Source organism: Mobula hypostoma, chromosome 21 (assembly GCF_963921235.1).
Source record: "Mobula hypostoma chromosome 21, sMobHyp1.1, whole genome shotgun sequence".
Lineage (NCBI taxonomy): Eukaryota > Metazoa > Chordata > Chondrichthyes > Myliobatiformes > Myliobatidae > Mobula > Mobula hypostoma.
In genome coordinates this window covers 41,110,624-41,131,823 of record NC_086117.1, presented here as the reverse complement: position 1 = coordinate 41,131,823, position 21,200 = coordinate 41,110,624, and the positions used below count along the sequence as shown (strand labels likewise).

Genomic DNA, 21,200 nt, shown 5'->3' with positions numbered 1-21,200 from the left:
TATAATTGAGAAGGAGAGAAAGAACCATGTTTGAAGAAGGAGAAATAGAGGCAGCAGAGAAGTTATAGGGAAATTAAAGATGACCAAAGTGAGTAACAAAAAGGTAACTTGTTTACACTTGTCCTTAAGTGCCTGGAATAGTTTTTTTGAAAGTTGGATTTTGCTTGCAGAGAAGTGACCAAAATCATTCACACCACCTTTTTTCCCTTCCTAAAGAATTGTGTAGGTCTTTCATCTTGCAGGCTTTAATCAAGGAATAACTGATTACATGCTTTGACTCACAAAACCATTTTGTGTTGATAAGTTTAGATCAAACTACATTTGATTTATTAACTTTAGGTTAGATTACCTCATATTGCTGAATGATTGACTTTCCAAATTATCAAGGAAGAAGTTAGATACCAAGATGTGCAATGAACATTATTGATTACACACATAACTTGAAGCTAAAGTTTGGTACATTGGAGTATAATATGTAAGAATAAAACTATTTAGTAGTCATTGAGCATAGTTATTCAGTAAAATGAGCAGCAAACATTCAAAAAAGAACTTTGTGTAGAGAATCTCAAAAAAAAGAAATAGATCTTGATTTCAACCTCTCTTTCTATACCAATGGCTCCTTGTTGCACACTCCTCCACATAGGGAAATATCTTCATAGTGTCTCTCTGTCAAGTCCCTTTAGACTCTAGTGTTTCATATATCAATATATAAAATCATTCATCAAAGATACCCCACCCTAACCCAGGAATCTATCTAGTGACCCTTCAGTATACTGTCTCCAACAAAATTGTGTAGTAGACTGCTCCAAATGTGCTGTCACCAAAAACAGAATTTTCTTAGTAATGCCCTCCATTTCCTTTGTAATAAAGAACCACATAGCATTTGCTGCTTTAATGCTTTGTTATACCTCTTAGCTGAGTTTGTGGGTCTTGTATGTAGTCACCCAAGCCCTTTATAATAATACTTACATTTAAATAATGTTTAATTTTTCCCCTCAAAATTAATCACCTCATATTTCCTTTCACAATCCAGCTGTTATAATTTTGCCCATTCATTTAATCTGGTTGCAGCTCCTCACAATTTCTTTGCTTCCTTCTTTGAAATTTACTTTCCTATCTTTAGATGGCCTAGAAAACTTGGATGAAGCCAGTCTTTTCATATGTCATTTAATATAAATTACAAACAACTGAATTTCTGGCACTGATCCCTGAGGCATCATATTAGTTACAATTTGTCAACTGGAAAATGTCTCATTGTCCTTCTCTATCTTTTGACCAAACTTCTATCCAAGCTAATATTTTATCCTCAGTTTCTGAAGCCCTTGTTCTGTGCATTAGCCTTTATTGTGACACTTTATCGATATAGTTGGGGAAATGCATTATTTTTATGTTATCTACCCTGTTGATTTCTTCTACAAAGAACTAGAGTAAACTTGTTAAACATAATTGTCCTTTCGAGATTATTTTTTTATTATCAAAGAATGTATAAATTATACAGCCTTGAGATTTTCTTGCTCACAGGTAGCCGTAGAGCAAGAAACCTGAAAGAACCCAATTAAAGAAAAAAATGAAAATAAAGAAAAAAGAAAGAAAAAGAGATTCATAGATTCATATTATGCTTTTCTAAGTGCCCAATAGTCACTTCTTTTGGATCCTGATGTTTATGCAATCCATAGCTCTTCTGAAGTCAAGAATGAGGCATAAAAATTGTTAATTACAATCGTTTTATGAAGTGTTAAAAAGAACAAAGGAAACGTGGGGATAGGGAGAACGCAAAGACCAATAGATAAAGAAAGCCTAGGAGAAAGGAACAGCAAAGATGAAGAAAGAATCAAGGTGGTCTGGTCTTCTTATACCAAGTTACTAATTCCATTGTTTCTATAGATAGCAGATAACCAATAAGATGCCCCCTATTCAAGTAATGTGATACCCACCACTAGAACTAAGAAACTTTCAGAAAAAAATACAAAGGCAGTTGCAGCCACTAAAAAGTTCACTGAACAATTACATACTTTTTATATAAGTAAGTATATAAAATATAAGCATAAGAAAGAAATATATGCATAACTACAACGAAACTCACAATTATTCAATCTAATTTAACACTTCCTTAATAATGGATTTCTGAATTTCCTGACAAGTGATGTTAGGGTGATTGGCAGAATCCCTTAATTTCTCTCTCATTCTCTCATATATGGCTTTATTACTTTTGTTTTCCAATCCACTGTAAACTTCCCAAGAAACTCCAGTAGATGACAACTAATGCACCTGTTTTGCAAACCCTGGGGTGTAGAGCTTCAGGTTCTGAACATTTGTTACTCTCAACAAATTATAGAAACATACAACATAGAAATGGAACAGATCTTTCATGCCAATCGTGATGCCTATCTCATTTCCCTGTATAAGGCCCATTATCCCTCTACCTCCGTCCTTGCACATCCAGTATCTGATTCCACAGCCTCCCATGGCTGCACATTTCAAATATTTACCACCTTTTGTGTGGAAAAAGCCCCTCTGATCTCCTTTAAGTTTCTCCCTTTTCACCTCTCATTCCAGACTCTCTCCTGGGTAGAAGTTTCTCATTGTCTAATCTGCCTGTTCTTCTCTTTTTATAAACCTCTATCATGTCACCCCTCAGCTTCCTACATTCCAATGCAAATAAAGCCATTTTATCCAATATCTCCTTCTAACTATAGCCCTTCACTCCAAGCAACATCCTAGTGAATCTCTTCTGTTCTTCATTTTTATTTTGCTACATTCTTCCTACAGTGTGACCAGAACTGTACACAACTTGATGCAGCCTGACCAATGTTTGTATATCTGCTATGGGATTGCTTTGAATTGGTGGACTGAGCTGTGTTCAAGACCTCAGACAATCTGAATGAATACACCATGGTTGTCATGGGCTTTATTAAAAGAGTGGTGGACAAGTGTGTCCCCCCAAAAGTACTCAGAGAATTCCCCCAACAAGAAGCCCTGGATGAACCATGAGATCAGCAATCTGCCGAGGACCAGATCAGTGACAGGTCTGGCAACCAAGTAAGATAAAAGAGGTCCAGGTACAGTCTCAGGAAAGCCATCTCACATGGCAATTCCAGACTAAACCCGGGTCACTGGGGGATTCTTGACAGCTATGGCAGGGCTTGAGTGCTATTACCTCTTACATGGGTAACAGCAGGGCTTTTCTCCCAGGTGAGCTCGATATCTTCTGTGCTCACTTTGACTGTTAAAACATGGTGGAACCTTTATGAACTCTGATGGCCTCCAATGACTTTGTGATTTCAGTCTCTGAGGCCAATATGAGACCATCCTTCAGGGGTGTGAAACCATAGAAAGTATCCGGCCCAGATGGGCTACCTGGCTGACTACTAAAGCTGATCCATTGGTTGGAGTGTTCACTAAGATCCTTAACCTCTTGCTTTGACAGTCTGAAGTTCCCACCTGCTTCAAGCAAGCTTCATTTATACCAGTGCCTAAGAAGAACATGGTAACCTGCCTCTATGACTATTATCCAGTCGGCTTCAATTTGCCAACTGACACAACAGGTCCACAGCAGATACCATTTCATTGGCTCTTCACTGAACCTTGGAACATCTGGACAGCAAAGATGCATACATCAGGATGTTTTATCGACTACAGCTTTGCATTCAACTCTATCATCCTCTCAAAGCTAATCAACAAACTTCAAGACCTTGGCCTCAATACCTCCTTGTGCAATTAAATCCTTGTTTTCTTCCCTTGTAGACACCAGTCAGTTTGGATTGACAACAACATCTTCTTATACAGCACCATCTCCATACTTATGACTGTGTGGCTAATCACAGCTCCAGTACCATATTTAAGTTTACTGACAGCAGCACAGTCATTGGCTGAATCAGCACGTAGAGTTTGGGTGGTGTCACAACAGCAACTTTTCACTCAATGTCAGCAAGACCAAGGTGCTGATTATTGAACCCTGGAGGAGGAAACCGTCCTCATCAGGGGATCAGAGGTGGAGAAGGTCAATAACTTTAAGTTCTTTGGTATTATCATTTCAGAGGATCTGTCCTGTGCTCGGCACAGAAGTGCAATAACAAAGAAAGCACTGCAGTGTCTCTACTTAGAAGTTTGTGAAGATTCGGCGTGACATCTAATACTTTGACATGCTTCTATAGATGTGCAGTGGAGAGTATATTGACTGGCTTCATCACAATCTGGTATGAAAACATGAATGCCCTTGAATGGAAAATCCTACAGAAAGTAGTGAATGCGGCTTTGGCCATCACGGGTAAAGCCCTCCCCACCACAGAGCACATCGACTCTGAGTGCTGTCACAGGAAAGCAGCATTCACCATCAAGGACCTCTCCCACCCAGGCCATGCTCTCTTATCATTGCTGCCATCAGGAAGAATGTACAGGAGCCTCTTTCTGGGACATTTATTACCCCTCAAACATCAGGCTCTTGAGCCAGAGGGGATAACGTCACACAACTTCACTCGACCTATCGCTGAGCTATTCCCACAACCTGTGGACTCACTTTCAAGGACTCTTCATTTCATGTTTTGGTTAATTATTGGTTCAGTATTATTATGATTCTTTTCTCTCTTTTGTATTTGCAGTTTGTTGTCCTTTGTATATTGGTCGTGTATCCGTCCTGTTGGGTGTGGTCTTTCATCGATTTTATTGTGTGTCTTGGATTTGTTCTTTTTGCCTGCAAGAAGATGAATCTCAGGGTTGTATAAGGTGACATATATGTACTTTGATAATAAATTTACTTTGAACTTTGAACCTGCATTTAACATCTTAATCTCATTAATTTACCTAGTACTTTTTATTACAGGTTGACATCCCTTACCTGAAATGCTTGAGGCTGTTTCGGTTTTTGGAATATTTGCATCTATATGATGAAATACTTTGGGGATGGAACCCAAGTTTAAACACAAAATCCATGTATAATACATATACATCTTATGTACAGCTGGTTGGAAGCTCATAGACTGAACAGTCCACAGTCAGAGCGCAGTCTGATGTAATGGAGCTGGGTCCTCCACAGACTGTTGGAGTTGACTGACTGCCTCCAACTGTGTCTATTACCAGGTTCCAGTGTTGCGATTAGCTTCATATTTACCATTGGTTTCAAACAGCCGCCCGTTCCACAGGAGGGGTCTAATTTTATATAATATTTTAAATAATTTTCTGCATGAAACAATTACCTTCAATTTTCAGTTTATCATGATTGATCTTTGTTTCATGATCAGCATACTGTTAAGTGGCATAAGATGCTGACGAATCCACTCTTTCAATGCATCATCGTGATCTTCATTTATCACTCTATGCAGTGTTTCTCTGTTTTTCGTGAGTTTCCGTTCGTACGTCAGATCACTTCTCAGAACTGTCTGTGGTGTGCAGAGACCTGCGCATTGCCTGGGAACCTTGAGGAATTTTCCATTTGTGACTTTGTGTCAGTGCTCAAAATAATTAGGATTGATGAGCTTTTTGGATTTTGGATAAAGGGGTACTCAACCTGTAAAAAGTTATGTTAATTGTTTTGATTTCTTCACTAGCCATTGCTAATTAGTTTCCCATGGTTTCTCTAGTCGAATAGGAAATACTGTCAAGCTACTTGATAGTTGTTCAACATTTCTGCCATTTTATTATTGCCCATTTTTATTTCCCCTGTTTTATCTTTTAAGTAGTTAGTATTTAGATTTTATTTACAGAAGCTTTTGCTCTTTAAGCAGTTGAAAGCAAGCCAGCCAGAATTACGGAAACACAAATCTTATAGACTTCTTGAACTAGAAGAGGTGAATGACTGACTTTGTAAATTTTCAGAGAAGAGGCCAAATCGTAAGACAGGCAGTGAATATTATATGTAACACATTACAATTTGAAGTTAGTTTTATCAGTAGGGAAACAAGATTGGCCTTGAAAACAAGGATAATAATTTTAGAATTGGCTTCTCCTTTGAATGTAAATCAGTGAATACAGACTCTTGATCTATTGAGCAAAATAATTTTAGCTGAGACTATTCTTTAGAATGGAAGACCATAAGACATAGGAGCAGAATTAGGCCATTTGGCCCATTGAGTCTGCACCACTATTCGATTATGGCTGATGTAGTCTACAGATAGTCTACACATTTATTATTTCTACCAAAGTGCGTGTCCAAACACTTCTCTACACTATTCTAATTGCCACTTCTTTGCCCATTCTCCTAATCTGTCCAAGTCCTTCTGTAGACACTCCCTTTCCTCAATGCTGCCTGCCCCTGTTGTATCACTTGCAAATTTAGCCACAAAGCTATCAATTGTGTCATCCAGATAATTGATATATAATATGAATAGAAGCGGTCCCAAAACCAACCCCTGTGGAACACCGGCAGGCAACCAGAAAAGGCCCCCTTTATTCCAACTCTCTGTTTCTTGCCAGTCAGCCAATCTCCTATCCATGCTATTTTCCGTAATACCACGGGCTCTTAACTTGTTTAACAGCCTCATGAGCAGCATATCATTAAAGGGATTCTGAAAATTCAAGTAAATAACTTCTTCCATTGTTTATCCTGCCTGGTATTTTTTCAAAGAATTCCAACAGATATCTCAGGCAATGTTTCCCCTTAAGGAAACCATGTGGACTTTGGCCTATTTTATTGGGTGCCTCCAAGTATCCTGAAACCTCATCATTTAGTAATGGACTCCAACGTTTTACCAACCACTGGTCAGCATAATGAGCCTATAATTTCCTGAATTTTGCCTCCTACCTTTCTTAATGAATGAAATGACATTTGCAATTTTCCAGTCCTCCAGAGCCACTCAAGAATCTGGTGATTCTTGAAAGTTCACGAGTTATGCCACTGCAATCTCTTCAGCTACCTCTTTCAGAACTGTGGAGTGTAGTCCCTCTCATTCAGGTGACTTTTCTACCTTCAGGCTTTTCAGTTTCCAAAGCACTTTCTCCTTAGGAATAAGAACTACGCTCACTTCTGCCCCCCTGGCAGTTTTGAATTTCTGGCAAACTGCTCGTGTCTTTCACAGTGAAGATTGACATAAAATACATACTGAGGTTGTCTGACATCTCTTGGTCCCCCATTACACCCTCTTCTACAACACTCTCCAGCAGTTCAATGTCTACTCTACCCTTTTTTTTTTACTCTTTATAAATCTGGAAAAACTTCAGATATAGCTTACCTTCACAGTTCATCTTTTTCTCCTTACTGCTTTTATAGATGTCTGTTGTTGGTTTTGAAAAGCACCCCAATCCTCTACCTTACTCTTAGTATTTGCTATATTGTATACCCTCTCTTTTTCTTTTCTGTAGCCTTTGACTTCCCTTTTCAGCTATGGTTGCCTCAATTTCCCTTTAGAATGCTAATTCTTTGGGGTGAACTCATCTTGTGTCTTTCAATAACTCACAGAAACTCCAGCCATTGCTGTTCTGCCGTCATCCCTGCTATTCTTCCACTCCATTCAACTTCGGCCAGCTCCTCTCTTATGCCTCTGTAATTTCCTTTATTTCACTGTAATACTGATACATCTGATTTTTAGCTTCTCTGTCTCAAACTGTGGAGTGAACTCTATCATATTATGATCACTGCTTCCTGCAGTTCCTTTACCCTAAGCTCCTAATTTAATATGGTTTATTACACAACACCCAATCCAGAATTGCCTTTTCACTTGTGAGTTCAACTAAAGCTGCTCTTTAAAGAGCCATCTTGTAGATATACTACAAATTCCTTCTTTCGCGATATAGCATCAACCTAATTTTCCCAATCTACCTGCGTATCGAAATCTCCCATGACCGTTGTAACATTGCCTCTTTTACGTGCCTTTCCGATCTCCCTTTGTAATTTGTACCCGTCATCTGGCTATTGTTCACAGGCCTATATATAACTTTCAACAGGGTTGTTTTACCCTTGCATTTTCTGAACTCAACCCACAAGGATTCTATATCTTCTGATCCCACGTCACTTCTTTCCAAGGATTTGTTCTCATTTTTTTGACAAACAGAACCACCCCACCCCACCCCCTGCCCACCTGCCTGTCCTTTCAATGTGATATGTATCCTTTGATTATAAGCTCCCAACTGTGATCTTAATTCAGCCAGACTCAGTGTTGACCACAATGTCATACTTGCCAATTTCTGTTATTTTGAGTATAACGTGCATTCGGTTATTGCACCTTCATTACCCTTGTCAAATTTGTCTCCATGTTAAATTATTATCCTTTTCTAAACTTTTTGCCTTTTTATTTATTCTGTAGACTTCTGTAACCTCTCCTGCATTCTTCTTCTCTTTTATTTTATCCTTACTTTTCCAAGTTGTTCCACGCCCTATCTACGATCTTAATTTTGCAGTTTGCCAGGACCCTGGTCTCAGCATGATTCAGATGGAGCCCATCCCATTGGAATAGCTCCTACCGTCATCAATACTGGTGCCAATGCCCGATGAATGCAAACCCACTTCTCCCACACAAATCTTTTCACCATGCATTTGCATGTGACTCAGTTAACAATCTGAGAGATTGTTAACTTTTTGGTTTTTTAATTTAGTCTCTAGCTGCTCAAATTTCCTCAGCTGAACCTCTTTCCTTGTTCTTCCTACATCGTTGTTACCCACCTAGACTAACTGATCTTTTCCAAATTCCTCTGCATGTCAAATGAAATGTCCTGAACCTGGGCATCTGACAGACAGCACAGCCTTTGAAACTCTTGATCCTCATGACAGAAAATTGTGTTTCTTTTCCTGACTATACTATCCCCATTCACAAGTAGATTTCTCTTCTCTTTCCCCCTCTTGGTTGGCTTCCTGAACTATGGTGCCATGGTTTGGTTACTCATAGGGAGCAACAATGTCAAACCTGTTGGACCAACTCAACTTCGGCACTATTTCTTGCATCCCCTACCTACCTCCTTCTCTTGTCCTTGCCAACAAACTGAATTTGAGTAGTTAATCTAATGTGTGCAGCTGCCTCCTGAAACTGTGTCCGGGTAACTCCCCCCCACCCTGATGCATCACAGTGTCTGAAGATCAGATTCCAGGTCATCACTTTTGAGCACAAGTTCCTTGAGCGGCCAACTCTTACTACAGGTGTGATCACCAGGAACCACAGTGAGGTCCACCATCTCCCACATCAAGCAGCTACAAAAAAATCAACTGATCCAGCGCCCATATTTCATTTAATTTGTTGTAATGTATCCTTCTAGTTGTATAAAACTAATCCATAACATATGTAAAAATTTATTCTAATATACCGCATAATTAAAAAAGGCACTAAGCTGCTACTCTGCTGAATTCTTCCCTGAACACTAACCTGCTATTCTTCCCTGTGACTCCTTGCTAAAGCTTCCGATCTTAGTCTTAGCCACTGCTCACCCACGCAATGGCCAATCCAGTAATGGCCTTTACCTCGCTGGATTCTCTTGGACCAAAGCATCAGCTTTTCACTCTAACTCTGGCCACTCCAACAATGGTCAACTATGATTAAACCTAACTGTTTATTGGCCTTTGCCAAGTGCCTGGTTTCAAGTGCGCTGAATGTCCCAACTGGCCCCACTTGTAGTTTCAAATCTCAAGATGATATACCACTCAGGAAAGATATGGATGGAAAATTTCCCCTTAAGAGTGCATGTGGTGGCAGAAATAAAATTACAGTAGCACAACATGCAACTAATTTTTTTTTGAGTGGTGAACTGAAAAATAATGAGCAATGCTGAGGTGTGATTGAAAATAAGAAACTTTTTGGACCTAAAAACCACAGCTGAAAAAACGTCCCTTTCACAATGAGATCTATTGATTTCTGATTATTCCATATTCTGTTAAAGCAGGAGTTCCCAAACTTTTTTATGCCATGGACCAATACCATTAAGCGAAAGGTCCCTGGACGTTAGGTTGGGAGCCTCTGTGTTAGATTAACAAAAGCAGAAACTTTATTAGAAAATCAGTTGGCGCTGAGTAGAAATGCTAATTTTGTATAGAAATGCTAATTTTGTATGGCATCAAATGGCTAAGAGAAAGGGTGGCATGTGGACACATCCTTTTCCTCCCAAACTTAGCTCTGTTTGGAAATTAGTTCACCAAACTTAGTGACCACTCTTTGTTCAATTGCCTTCCTGTGACATGGGAGCTCTAACTTTGAATTTACACCAGTACTATCTGATGAATGAAAGTAAAGCTTTAGACACTCAGTCAGTACAAAGTGAACTACATTGCTTGCCAACAAGTGTCAAAATTTACCATGGCACAAATTTTATTTCATACCTGCTGACTTTTAGTGTTAACTTTTACAAACTAAATTTTGATGATTGTGTCCATTTTCTATCAAGGATTTATTCTTACGCAATATAGAAATTTGGAACAAAATACTTCTCCATTGGAAGATATGTTGAGTTTGGATTGGCCTGATTAGAACTCAACAACCCTTCTAATTTCTTAACTTGTATGTTATTTATCAATAAGTAAACTTCCTTGCTAATGTTTGGAGTTCATCTTTTGTATATTGGATGGTGAGTCCTGGATCATTTGAGCAGACACTAAGTTGACAGAGAAAGATCACGTTTTCTAAAGTCTGCTTCATGACCGGGGGCGGGGTTTCATTAGTCGTCATCTTTATAAGCACAAAACAATTAGGTTAGTTTTCCCAGAAGATATTTTTAATACTCGTATGTTTTGCTGAGTACAGTAATTGTCTGACCTCATGCTGGTGCCCATTAAAACTTTGAATGCTCAATATTTTGAAGAGTTATGAGTACCTTTTTGGGTGGGGTGTGAGAATTCCACTTTATACAGATAGTTAACTTTACTTGCATGTGGTTCAGGGAAGAATTTGTTGCCTGCCCCTGACTGCTTTAGTGAAGCAAATGAACCAAGTTATTGAGTAACATGATAGGGCATTTTGGGACTGTTGACTACAACTATGGGGCTAGTGTCCAACACTCAGTAAGAACAGCAGATTACTAAATTGGATGGCTTTTAAGGCAACTTGGAAGCTTCATTATCACTATGGTTACTGTTTTTTTTAAAAATTCTTCATTCTTCCCCAATTGAAGAATGTTTAAAAATTGTGGATGCTGGAAATCTGAAATGACGTTGCCATTTTGATGAAGGATCATGGAACTGAAACGACTTTCTTTCTGTCTCCACAGATGCAGCATGAACTGTTGAGTAATTCCAGCTTTTTGATTTCATGTTATCTATGAACTTGGGTCAGCCACCTGGCCTATTCTCTCAAACTTAGACCTTATTTCTGCTAAAGCACCCATCCATCTTCCGTTTCTAACTCTTAGAACAAATAACACCAACCTGTATATCTTGTAATATCCTGTCCTCCTTTCTCTAAAATCTGCTGTTGTCAACTTACCTAGAAAGTGGTCTTTGATCCTTCCACCTTTGCAACCTTCGTCCTCCTTGTGATCACATGGGTTTTCTCTGGGTGCTTTGGTTTCCTCCCACAGTTCAAAGACGTACCATTTGGTAGGTTAATTGATCATTGCATGTTGACTGGTGATTAGGCTTGGTTGGAATTGGGGGGGTTTCTGGGGTGGCACGTCTCAAAGGGCCTACTCTGTGCTGTACCCCTAAATAAAAAAAAAACTGGAATCTAAAGAAAAAATAATGCTGAAATTACTCAGCAGATTAGTCGGCGGCTGTGGAGAGAGAGAAGCAATTCTGATGAAAGATCATTACCCTGAAGCATTAACTTTATTTTTCTGTCTACAGATGCAGCCTACATATTATCACCACTTTGCATTTCTGGTCTGCAGCATTTGTTATATTTTGTTTCTAGATCTGTTAATTAGGATGATACCAGAGGCTAGTCAATTTGGCCTCATATTCTTCAGCTTGCTAGTCTTTGGTTACAAGAATGCAGCCATTAATTATTCACTGACAGAACTACCTAATCTATTTAATGCAGAGCTCAGCAGTGATTTTCAAATAATAACTTAAATGATCATTCATAGAACACCAAGAGTCTTCAATATAAATCACTTTACTTTCATTTTTCTTTAACTTTGCTGAATCTCCCACAGGGTTGTCATCTGACAGTTTAGCTTTTGTGAAACAGTACTGAGTATAATTTTTGGAATGTTTGAAAGAAGATGAAAATAAATTGCTCTCTATTGAAAACTGTTAGTGGCAAGTCAAATATCATTTCTTCAGTTAACGCACTTTGCAAATTACTGTCAAGCTCTGCATAAAATGCTTTATGTAGCCATGTCAGTTAACAGTGGCTGGAAAATGGCATATTTTAAACCTGTCAGCTAAACAGTACACATTGAGGCCTTGTCAGCTTGCTACTGCTGCAATTCCTATTTTTGTTATCATTTGCTATTGCTACCTCCCTGTGTTGTTTAGCTACAAATTCTGAGTTATAGAAGGCAGCTTTGTCTTCACCAAATCTTTAAAAGACTATCCAATTGGTTTCTTTCCTTTGATCTTTTCAATGTTATAATCAAATCTGCTTTCACACTTTCAACGAGTACATTCATTATCATCCTTATTCACTGGATATCTCCTGCCTCCCTCTGCCACAGGTTCTTGCACTGATTATTTTAAATCAATGTGCTTGATTGCCAGAAATGCATTTTCCGAACTTCAGCAGAACACTTCCTGATTTTGAACAAGTCTCTCAAATCTCCCTATATCTTTGCCCCCGCATTTCTTCACATGCCTGAAGTCTTTTCACTCTGGTATTGTTCTAGAAGATCTCCCATGGAACCTCCTAAAGACTTGACATTTTTTTAAAAGTTAACTTAAATAATTCACAACCCATGTTTTGGGTATGTTTACTCCTCTAACTTTAGTAAGCTATGACATTAATAAAGCTGTGGATCCTCTGTATTCCCCTATAACTTGCTCCCTCTCCCCTCAAGGGTTAGTTTTTATACAACTCTGAACCATTTAATTTAGATTGTTTCTCAACAGAATGAATCACTGTGTACTTCATGCATGCCTGCCATTTCAAAACCAAGTACTCACTACTTGCTGCTTATAATGTTTCAGGAATATGAGATGCATGTTCAGAGCTGCCAGTGACCAGACATATCTAATCAGAACCATCATCTCTGCCCTGATTGTACTTTTTTTTTGTTTCTATTTCCTAATCAGAAATTTAAATGTTTGTCCTGGTTGCATCAGCCCAGTTCTTTTGCCATGCCCTGTGTAAAATCAATGGAAGTGCAGATGGAATTTGGGCCAAATATCATACATTTGGAAGATACACTTAGAACCACATTCAGAAGCTGAGTGCACAATTGGTAGCATTAGTTTGAGAAGGGTTGAATCAGCCGTTCTTTTGACAGTGTGATAGAGGAGATTTTGAAATTGGAACAGTAGGAAGATAAGGTTAAGCAAAGTATCAGAGCAGAAACAGATCATTGATATCTACGTTTTTATTCTCTTTCCTAGGATCCATCACTGCTGGATGGCAGAGTGATTCTTCAGCAAGTTAAAGCTGGAACAGTTGTGGCCAGGCAAGGTGACCAGGTAAGAACAGGACATCAACTACGGTTATAGGAAACAATTTGTGAGCCCTTTACAATTACCTGGTTTTCTGCATTAATTACTCATAAAATGTGGTCTGATCTTCATCTAAGTCACCATAATAGACAAACACAATCTGCCTAAACTAATAACATATAAACAATTGTACTACTTCACGTCAATACTGAGTACACAATTTAAACAATCAAAGGAGTATTTGAACTTTTGGGGTAATGCCTTCTACAAAAGCTGTTTAGAGTCAGGTGTTACAATCAATGAATGATGAAGGAGGTAATGGCAAAAGACCTGCAGAAATTTAGAACTTTCTAAGGTCTCTGTTCATGTGTCCACAATAAGAAAAACACTGAACAAGAATGGTGTTCATGGAAGGACACCACGGAGGAAACCACTGCTCTCCAAAAAAAAAACATTGCTGCACATTTCAAGTTTGCAAAAGACCACCTGAATGTTCCACACTGCTTTTGGGACAATATTCTGTGGACAGATGAGACAAAAGATGAACTTTGACAGAAATGCACAATGCTGTGTTTGGAGAAAAAGGGCAATTGCACACCAACACCAAAACCTTGTCCTAACTGTGAAGCGTGTTGGAAGGAGCATCATAGTTTTGGGCTGCTTTGCTGCCTCAGGGCCTGGACAGCTTGCAGTTGTTGAGGGAACAATGAATTCAAAATTGTATCAAGACATTTTACAGGAGAATGTCAGGGTAGTGGTCTGTCACTTGAAGCTTAATAGAAGTTGGATGATACAACAGGACAAGTGATTCAAAACACGCGAGGAAATCAACATCAAAGTAGCTTAAAAAGCAGAAAATTACATGTTTTGGAATGGCCAAGTCAGAGTTCAGACCTTAACTCAATTGAAATGCTGTGGCATGACCTGAAGGGAGCTGCTTATGCAAGCTATCCCAGAAATATTGATGAACTGAAACAGTTTTGTATGGAGGAATGGTCTAAAATTCATCCTCACCATTACATCCTGAAAATTTAGGTAAATAAATAATATTGTGAAGACTATTGTTTTATTTTTAACTTTGTGGAAAAGAAGCAGGCCTTGGTTTCCTCCTAGAACAGGGGCCCCCAGTTTGATGTGTACAGACCACTCGGTTAATGGTAAGGCACATTGGCATAAACGAGGTTAGGAAACCCTGTCCTAGAAGGTCAGATTTTGTCTTTCCTGCTGCAAGTTGACATCTTTCCCTCTTGCCAAAGTCATTGTATAAATTTTTGAAATTGTCCATGTTCCAAAAGATTCACTGATACTGTGAGAACTCATCTGTGTTCTCCTGGCCTCTCCTGACCCTCAGTAAATTTTACATTCAAAAGCTATGCTACTTGTCCAATTAAGATGCTATGTTAGGCTTTGAGTTTCAACTTCAAGGTTACAGTGCTGGACCTGTTCCCTGTTTATTCCACCTTGTACAATCTGTTTAGAACATTATAAGGCTGGTAACTTATCGATAATCTAAAAGTGCTTTTCCAGCAATTCTGGTAAAAGTGGCCTCGTATGTTGTAATGGGAATGAATGCAAGTGGTCTGATCTTGCATCTCTTGACTGTCCGAGTAGCTTTCATTCGAAACAGATTGCTGAATTTCCTGTAGTTTGTGGTGTAATGGAAGAAAAGGAAATTGATTTGTTTTGAAAGAGTAACACATTGTCTAGGCAATGAATTTACCAACTATACTTTGCTTCCTTCTCAGGATGTCAGCATTCATTTTGTGGTCTCAGGGCTGTTGCATGTTTATCAGCGAATGATTGACAGGGAAGAGGAGAATTGCCTGTTTGTTGCTCATCCTGGAGAGATTGTGGGGCAGCTGGCTGTGCTAACTGGAGAGCCACTTATCTTCAGCATCAAGACTCAAAGGGACTGCACCTTTCTGTGTATCTCCAAATGCCACTTCTATGAGTAAGTCAATTAGCCCTCGACTTTGTTCTTACTGTCTTGCAAGGGAAAGTGAAGCCTTTGTTGAATTGCTTTTATTTAGTTCAATCATTCTTGAGGTTTTGCAAGATCAGACCTTGAAAGTGGAATCTAAGGAGATTAAATTTGCTTCTTTTATAAGCACTTGAACTGTTCCGATGATATTGCAATTTGGGTAAACAGATTTAAAGGCAAATCCCATTATAAAAATGCCACCCATGTTGAAGTGAAGAGGGATCTGCAATACCATAAATGAATATTAGTGTGAAATGTTTACCTGGGCAGTTTCTAATGTAAATTGGGGGTGGGAGGGGGAGGAGGAATGCATTTCACAATACAGTATATAAAAGGGCATTATATGTGACTGTAGAATTGGGACCAAGATTATCTATGTAAATTGTTCTCATGGCTAGGCTAGGATTAAATCACAGGATTGCAAGGCTGGAAGGGCCTATTCTGCACTGTGTCTCAGTCAATAAATGGTGAATTACTTGTTACCATAGTTCCTTCCTAAATGCACAATCAAGGACAGTAGCCCCTAACATTAGAGGGAAGGTTGCTGGTGACTGTCATGTACAGAAGTCAGAATATTAGCTACTACAGTGTGGATCCTCACTGAGAAATAACTTCTCATCCTCACAGGTAGCTCCTCAGGGTTCAGGAAGACTTGCTCCCACTCCAATTCTGTTGCCTTGTGTAGACTGAAGATTCATAGAAACATAGAAAACCTGCAGCACAATACAGGCCCTGCGGTCCACAAAGCTGTGCTGAACATGTACTTACTTTAGAAATTACCTAGGGTTACCCATAGCCCTCTATTTTTCTAAGCGCCATGTACCTATCCAGGAGTCTCCTAAAAGACGATCGTTTCCACCTCCACCACTGTCATCGGCAGCCCATTCCATGCACTCACCACTCTCTGCTTTAAAAAAAAACAACAACTTACCCTGACATCTCCTCTGAACCTACTTCCAAGCACCCTGTGCCCTCTTGTGTTTGCCATTTCAGCCCTGGGAAAAAGCCTCTGATTATTCACACAATCAATGCCTCTCATCATCTTATACACCTCTATCAGGTTGCCTCTTCTGCCGCTCCCAAGGAGAAAAGGCCGAGTTCACTCAACCTATTCTCATAAGGCATGCTCCCCAATCCAGGCAACATCCTTGTAAATCTCCTCTGTACCCTTTCTATGTTTCCACATCCTTCCTGTAGTGAGGCGACCAGAACTGAGCACAGTACTCCAAGTGGGGTCTGGCCAGGGTCCTGTATAGCTGTAACAGTAGCTCTCGGCTCTTAAACTCAATCCCATGGTTGATGAAGTCCAATGCACCGTATGCCTTCTTAACCACAGAGTCAACCTGCACAGCTGCTTTGAGTGTCCTATGGACTCAGACCCCAAGATCCCTCTACACTGCCAAGAGTCTTACCATTAATACTATATTCTGCCATCATATTTGACTTACCAAAATGAACCACCTCACACTTATCTGGGTTGAACTCCATCTGCCACTTCTCAGCCCAGTCTTACATCCTATTGATGTCCCGCTGTAACCTCTGACAGCCTTCCACACTATCCACAACACCCCCAACCTTTGTGTCATCTGCAAATTTACAAAGCCATCCCTCCACTTCCTCATCCAGGCCATTTATAAAAATCATAAAGAGAAGGGGTCCCAGAACAGATCCCTGAGGCACACCACTGGTCACTGACCTCTATGCAGAATATAACCCGTCTATAACCACTCTTTTCCTTCTTGTGGACAGGCCAATTCTGGATCCACAAAGCAATGTCTCCTTGGATCCCATGCCTCCTTACTTTCTCAATAAGCCTTGCATGGGGTACCGTATCAAATGCCTTGTTGAAATCCATATACCCTACATCCACTGCTCTACCTTCATCAATATGTTCAGTCAGATTGTGCCTCAAGTGAGATCGGAAGTGCTTGCCAGGGCAGATGCATTATTATGGAAGTTGTGAGCTCATTCCCGTTCTTATGCAAGACTTGCTTGTGACCTCCGTTTGCTCCCTTTGTAGGTGTCAAAGTGTTTGCTGCCTTCTCGGTGCTGCTGTCCTTTATTGAGTGGTCAGAGGCCAGGGACTGGGGTGGATGTTGGGTTTTTTTCAGGGAATCTTTAAGAATGACTTTGAAGTGTTTTGTCTGGCCTTTAGGAAGACAGTTGCTTTTACAGGGCTTGGAGTGCTTCCTCTGGAAACCTGGTGTTAGGCATATGGACTACCCACGAGCTGGTTGAGTGTAATTCAAGTTTTGATGCCAAAAATGTCTTTCAGGAGAGAGCATGGACATTGGTTTCTTATCATTTGAATGGCTTTGGAGGATTTTGCAAAGACCACGTATGTTGACCATGACTCCAAAGTAAACAGGGTTTTTTGGTGTTCACAGATATTCATTTCTTTCCATCATTAAGCAGTAGGTTAGGCAGCATTTCAAAGAGATTGTTCTCTTTGAAATTCCCTGGACTGTTAGTCTCACTCCTTTTTATAGTCTTCTGGATGAAAGCATAGGAGCTGCCACACCTCTTCTTTTTGCCTCTTGCTACTATCCAGGGACGGAGTCAGTCTATCAGGTGAAGCAGTGATTCATTTGCACTTTGTACAATCTAGTGTGCTGCATTTGGCGTCCACAGTACAGCCAAGCACAGATGGAGTGACAACTTTGCAGAGCACCTGAGCCTGACATTTTAACTCGCCATTCTATTTCCACGAAGAGGTACAGTCGACGTTTCAGGTGGAGACCCTTGGTCTCGGCCCGAAACGTCAACTGTACCTCTTCCTAGAGTTGCTGTCTGGCCTGCTGTGTTCACCAGCAACTTTGATGTGTGTTGCTTGAATTTCCAGCATCTGGAGAATTCCTCGTGTTTGCATTCTATTTCCACTCTCACTTTCCATCTGTAGCTTTCTACACTGTTATAACAAAGACCAGTGCCAGCTCGAGGAACAACACCTCAACTTCTAGAGGGTATGTTGCAGCTTCAAGTACCTTGCTCTTTCTATCAGAATTGGCCATTTCTCTGTCATCATTTTGGCTCAGTTTCTATCTGTAGCTGGGCATATAATTAGTGACATACTACACAAAGAAGCATAATCTGCTGTTTAACTGCCAGATTAAATAATTTGCTCTCATGCTATTGTAAGCATTCCTTTCTACACCACTGAAAACAACCTTGTTTTCCCCTCTTTCCCAGTTTTGATGAAAAGTCTTCAGCTGGAAATACAAGCTGTTCCTTTTTCCATAGCTGCTGCCTGTCCTGCTGGAAATTGCCAAATTTTCTGTTTATATGACCCTATTATTTACTTAATACAGTTCACAGGTTGATTGGAGATGACATTGTCCCATGCTAATGCATATAGCTGGATTTGATTGAGGTTATGAAAGTTGAACATGCACTAAATTGTTTATTTTTATTTTTTTTAAAGAATAATGAGGGAGAAACCCAATGTGGTATTACCTGTGGCTCATACTGTGGTGAGGAGGATGTCTCCATTTGTGAGACAGATCGACTTTGCTTTGGACTGGATGGCAGTGGAAGCTGGGCGAGCTGTGTACAGGTAAGAAGATAACCAAACAGACAGTGGCGGAATTAGACCAATTGGCCCATTGACTCTGCTCTGTCATTTGATTATGGCTGATTTATATTATCCCTCAACCTCATTCACTAGCCTTCTCCCCATAACCGTTGATGCTCTTACTAATCAAGAAACTATCAACCTCTGCTTTAAATATACCTGAATGACTTGGCCTCTATAGCTGTCTGTGGCAATGAATTCCACATATTTACCACCCTCTGGCTAAAGAAATTCCTCCTCATCTCTGTTCTGAAGGGATTTCCTCCTTTTTGCAGCGGTGCCCTCTGGTCCGAGACCTGCCACTATTGAAAGTATCCTCTCCACATTCTCTCTATTTAGCCCTTTCAATATTCGGCAGGTTTCATTGAGATTTCCCCCTTTGTTCTTCCAAGGTCCAGTGAGTACAGGCCCAGAGCCATCAAATGCTCCTCAGAAGTAAATCTTTTCATTCCTGGGATCATTCTTGTGAACCGCCTCTGGACCCTTTCCAATGGCATCACACCCTTTCTTAGATATTGGGGCCCAAAACTGCTCGCAATGCTCCAAATGTGGTCTGATACCTTTTAAAGCCTCAGCATTAAGTCCTTGCTTTTATATTCGAGTCCTCTAGAAATGATTGCTAACTTTGCATTTGTCTTCCTTACTACCAATTCAACTTGCATGTTAAATTTTTAGGGTAAGGATGGTCAGTGTATCAGCAAAAAGCTGCACACAAAGTATAGGACTGAGCTCAACATTACAGCCCAAGAATGAATTCTTCTTCCATATAATATTATGTCATCTCATTTACGGTAAAGTCAGTAGATAGTCCAGTTGGGCTCTTGGTACACCTGGTTAATGATTGAAGCTGTAGCTTGAGAACTTGTGCTCTTTAACGTACACTTAATGCGGCACTACAACATCTTTTATGGCTTCAAGCTGACCCAAATCAATTTCGGTGGTGGGGATGGGGAGAGTGGTGGGAATGGAGCCCTAACTGATACTTTGCTGTGAATCTCTGTCTATTTTAATATAATCTGGATTTGCTATTCAATACCAATAATCAACTATAGCTGTTACAACACTCATTAATCTTTTCAGCAGGATGTAGACCTAAGTTCAGAAATGTAGTTGATAACATTGGATTCTGGTGATATTGGCGATACGAAGGTTCTTCGGAAGTCATGAATGAGGAATAAAAGGTTATGGCTGTTATAAGAGTTAAGAATGAATAAAGAAAAAGAAAAAGTACAAAGAAGTTTTTTTTATATAGCGTTTTGCATCAGACAGTCAGCCATTCTAGTCTGGCGCGTGGTGTCAGGACTGGCCTCCTTTCGGATTAACCAGGTCATGATATGAGTGTTCCTGACTTGACCCTTTTTTTTTACGAGGCTGAGTGGCTAGCTTGACACTCAACCCGGCATGGATGGAAAGCATGCTCGGGGGCGGCTGGACTTGGATTTCAACTTGGGAACCTTCGTTCCGGAATCCGGTGCTGATCCCATTGCGCCACCAGCTGGCCACAAAGAAGTCATGGTTGTCTTGTACTCTATCTGGAGATAAAGCATGTTCCATTGATGAGATGGAACCAGAAAGAGCTAGCTTCAAGTGCTGTGATACCTGCTGCAGACAAACTAAAAACCTTGAAAATATAGTATCAGTTGTACTATTACTAGAGAATTCACTGAACAATTACACGCATGTACACAGCAGGTGTCTACATAAAAATACAAGCAAACATAGGAAAAGTTAAATTACAAGAAAATAAAATTTTGCACTCTAATCCAACAATACTGAAGGTAGTAATAGACTTATGTGGGCAAAGGATGTTAAAGTAAGAAGGAAATGCTGGATGAAACATGACATGAAGAAATATGAGAGATTTGTTTTGCTGTGAAGAAGGTGGAGAATCAATATAAACCTGAAGGGATAATTTGATAGAAATTCAGGAAGAAAAATCTTCGGGCGTTTACATATGGATGTTTGAAAGTCTTCAAGCAAATTGAGAATTCTTTAAAGGCATAAAGATGGGATCCTCGTCTTCACAAATGAAGAGATTCAAAGCCAAAGAGTTTCTGCAAACCATCTTGAAATTCTGATTGAGTCCCATCTGGTGCCTTGTATCCAGTTCTAGGTGTCACATTTCAGCAAGTGCGGCTTTCAAAGATTCAAAAGTTTTGAAGTAGATTTATTATCGAAGTATTTATAAATTATGCAACCTTGAGATTCGTCTGCTTACA

At 39.8% G+C, this 21,200-nt stretch overlaps 1 protein-coding gene across 2 annotated transcripts in view; it reads left to right on the top strand.

Moving 5' to 3' along the window:
• pnpla7b (patatin-like phospholipase domain containing 7b) overlaps positions 1 to 21,200 on the top strand; it is a 334,759-nt gene that overhangs the window by 109,861 nt on the left and 203,698 nt on the right. For both annotated transcript variants that reach the window (XM_063073811.1, XM_063073810.1), the window contains exons 16-18: positions 13,379 to 13,456; positions 15,175 to 15,380; positions 18,832 to 18,963. In XM_063073811.1, coding sequence (XP_062929881.1) covers positions 13,379 to 13,456; positions 15,175 to 15,380; positions 18,832 to 18,963 — 416 coding nt within the window. The remainder of the gene's footprint in view (positions 1 to 13,378; positions 13,457 to 15,174; positions 15,381 to 18,831; positions 18,964 to 21,200) is intronic.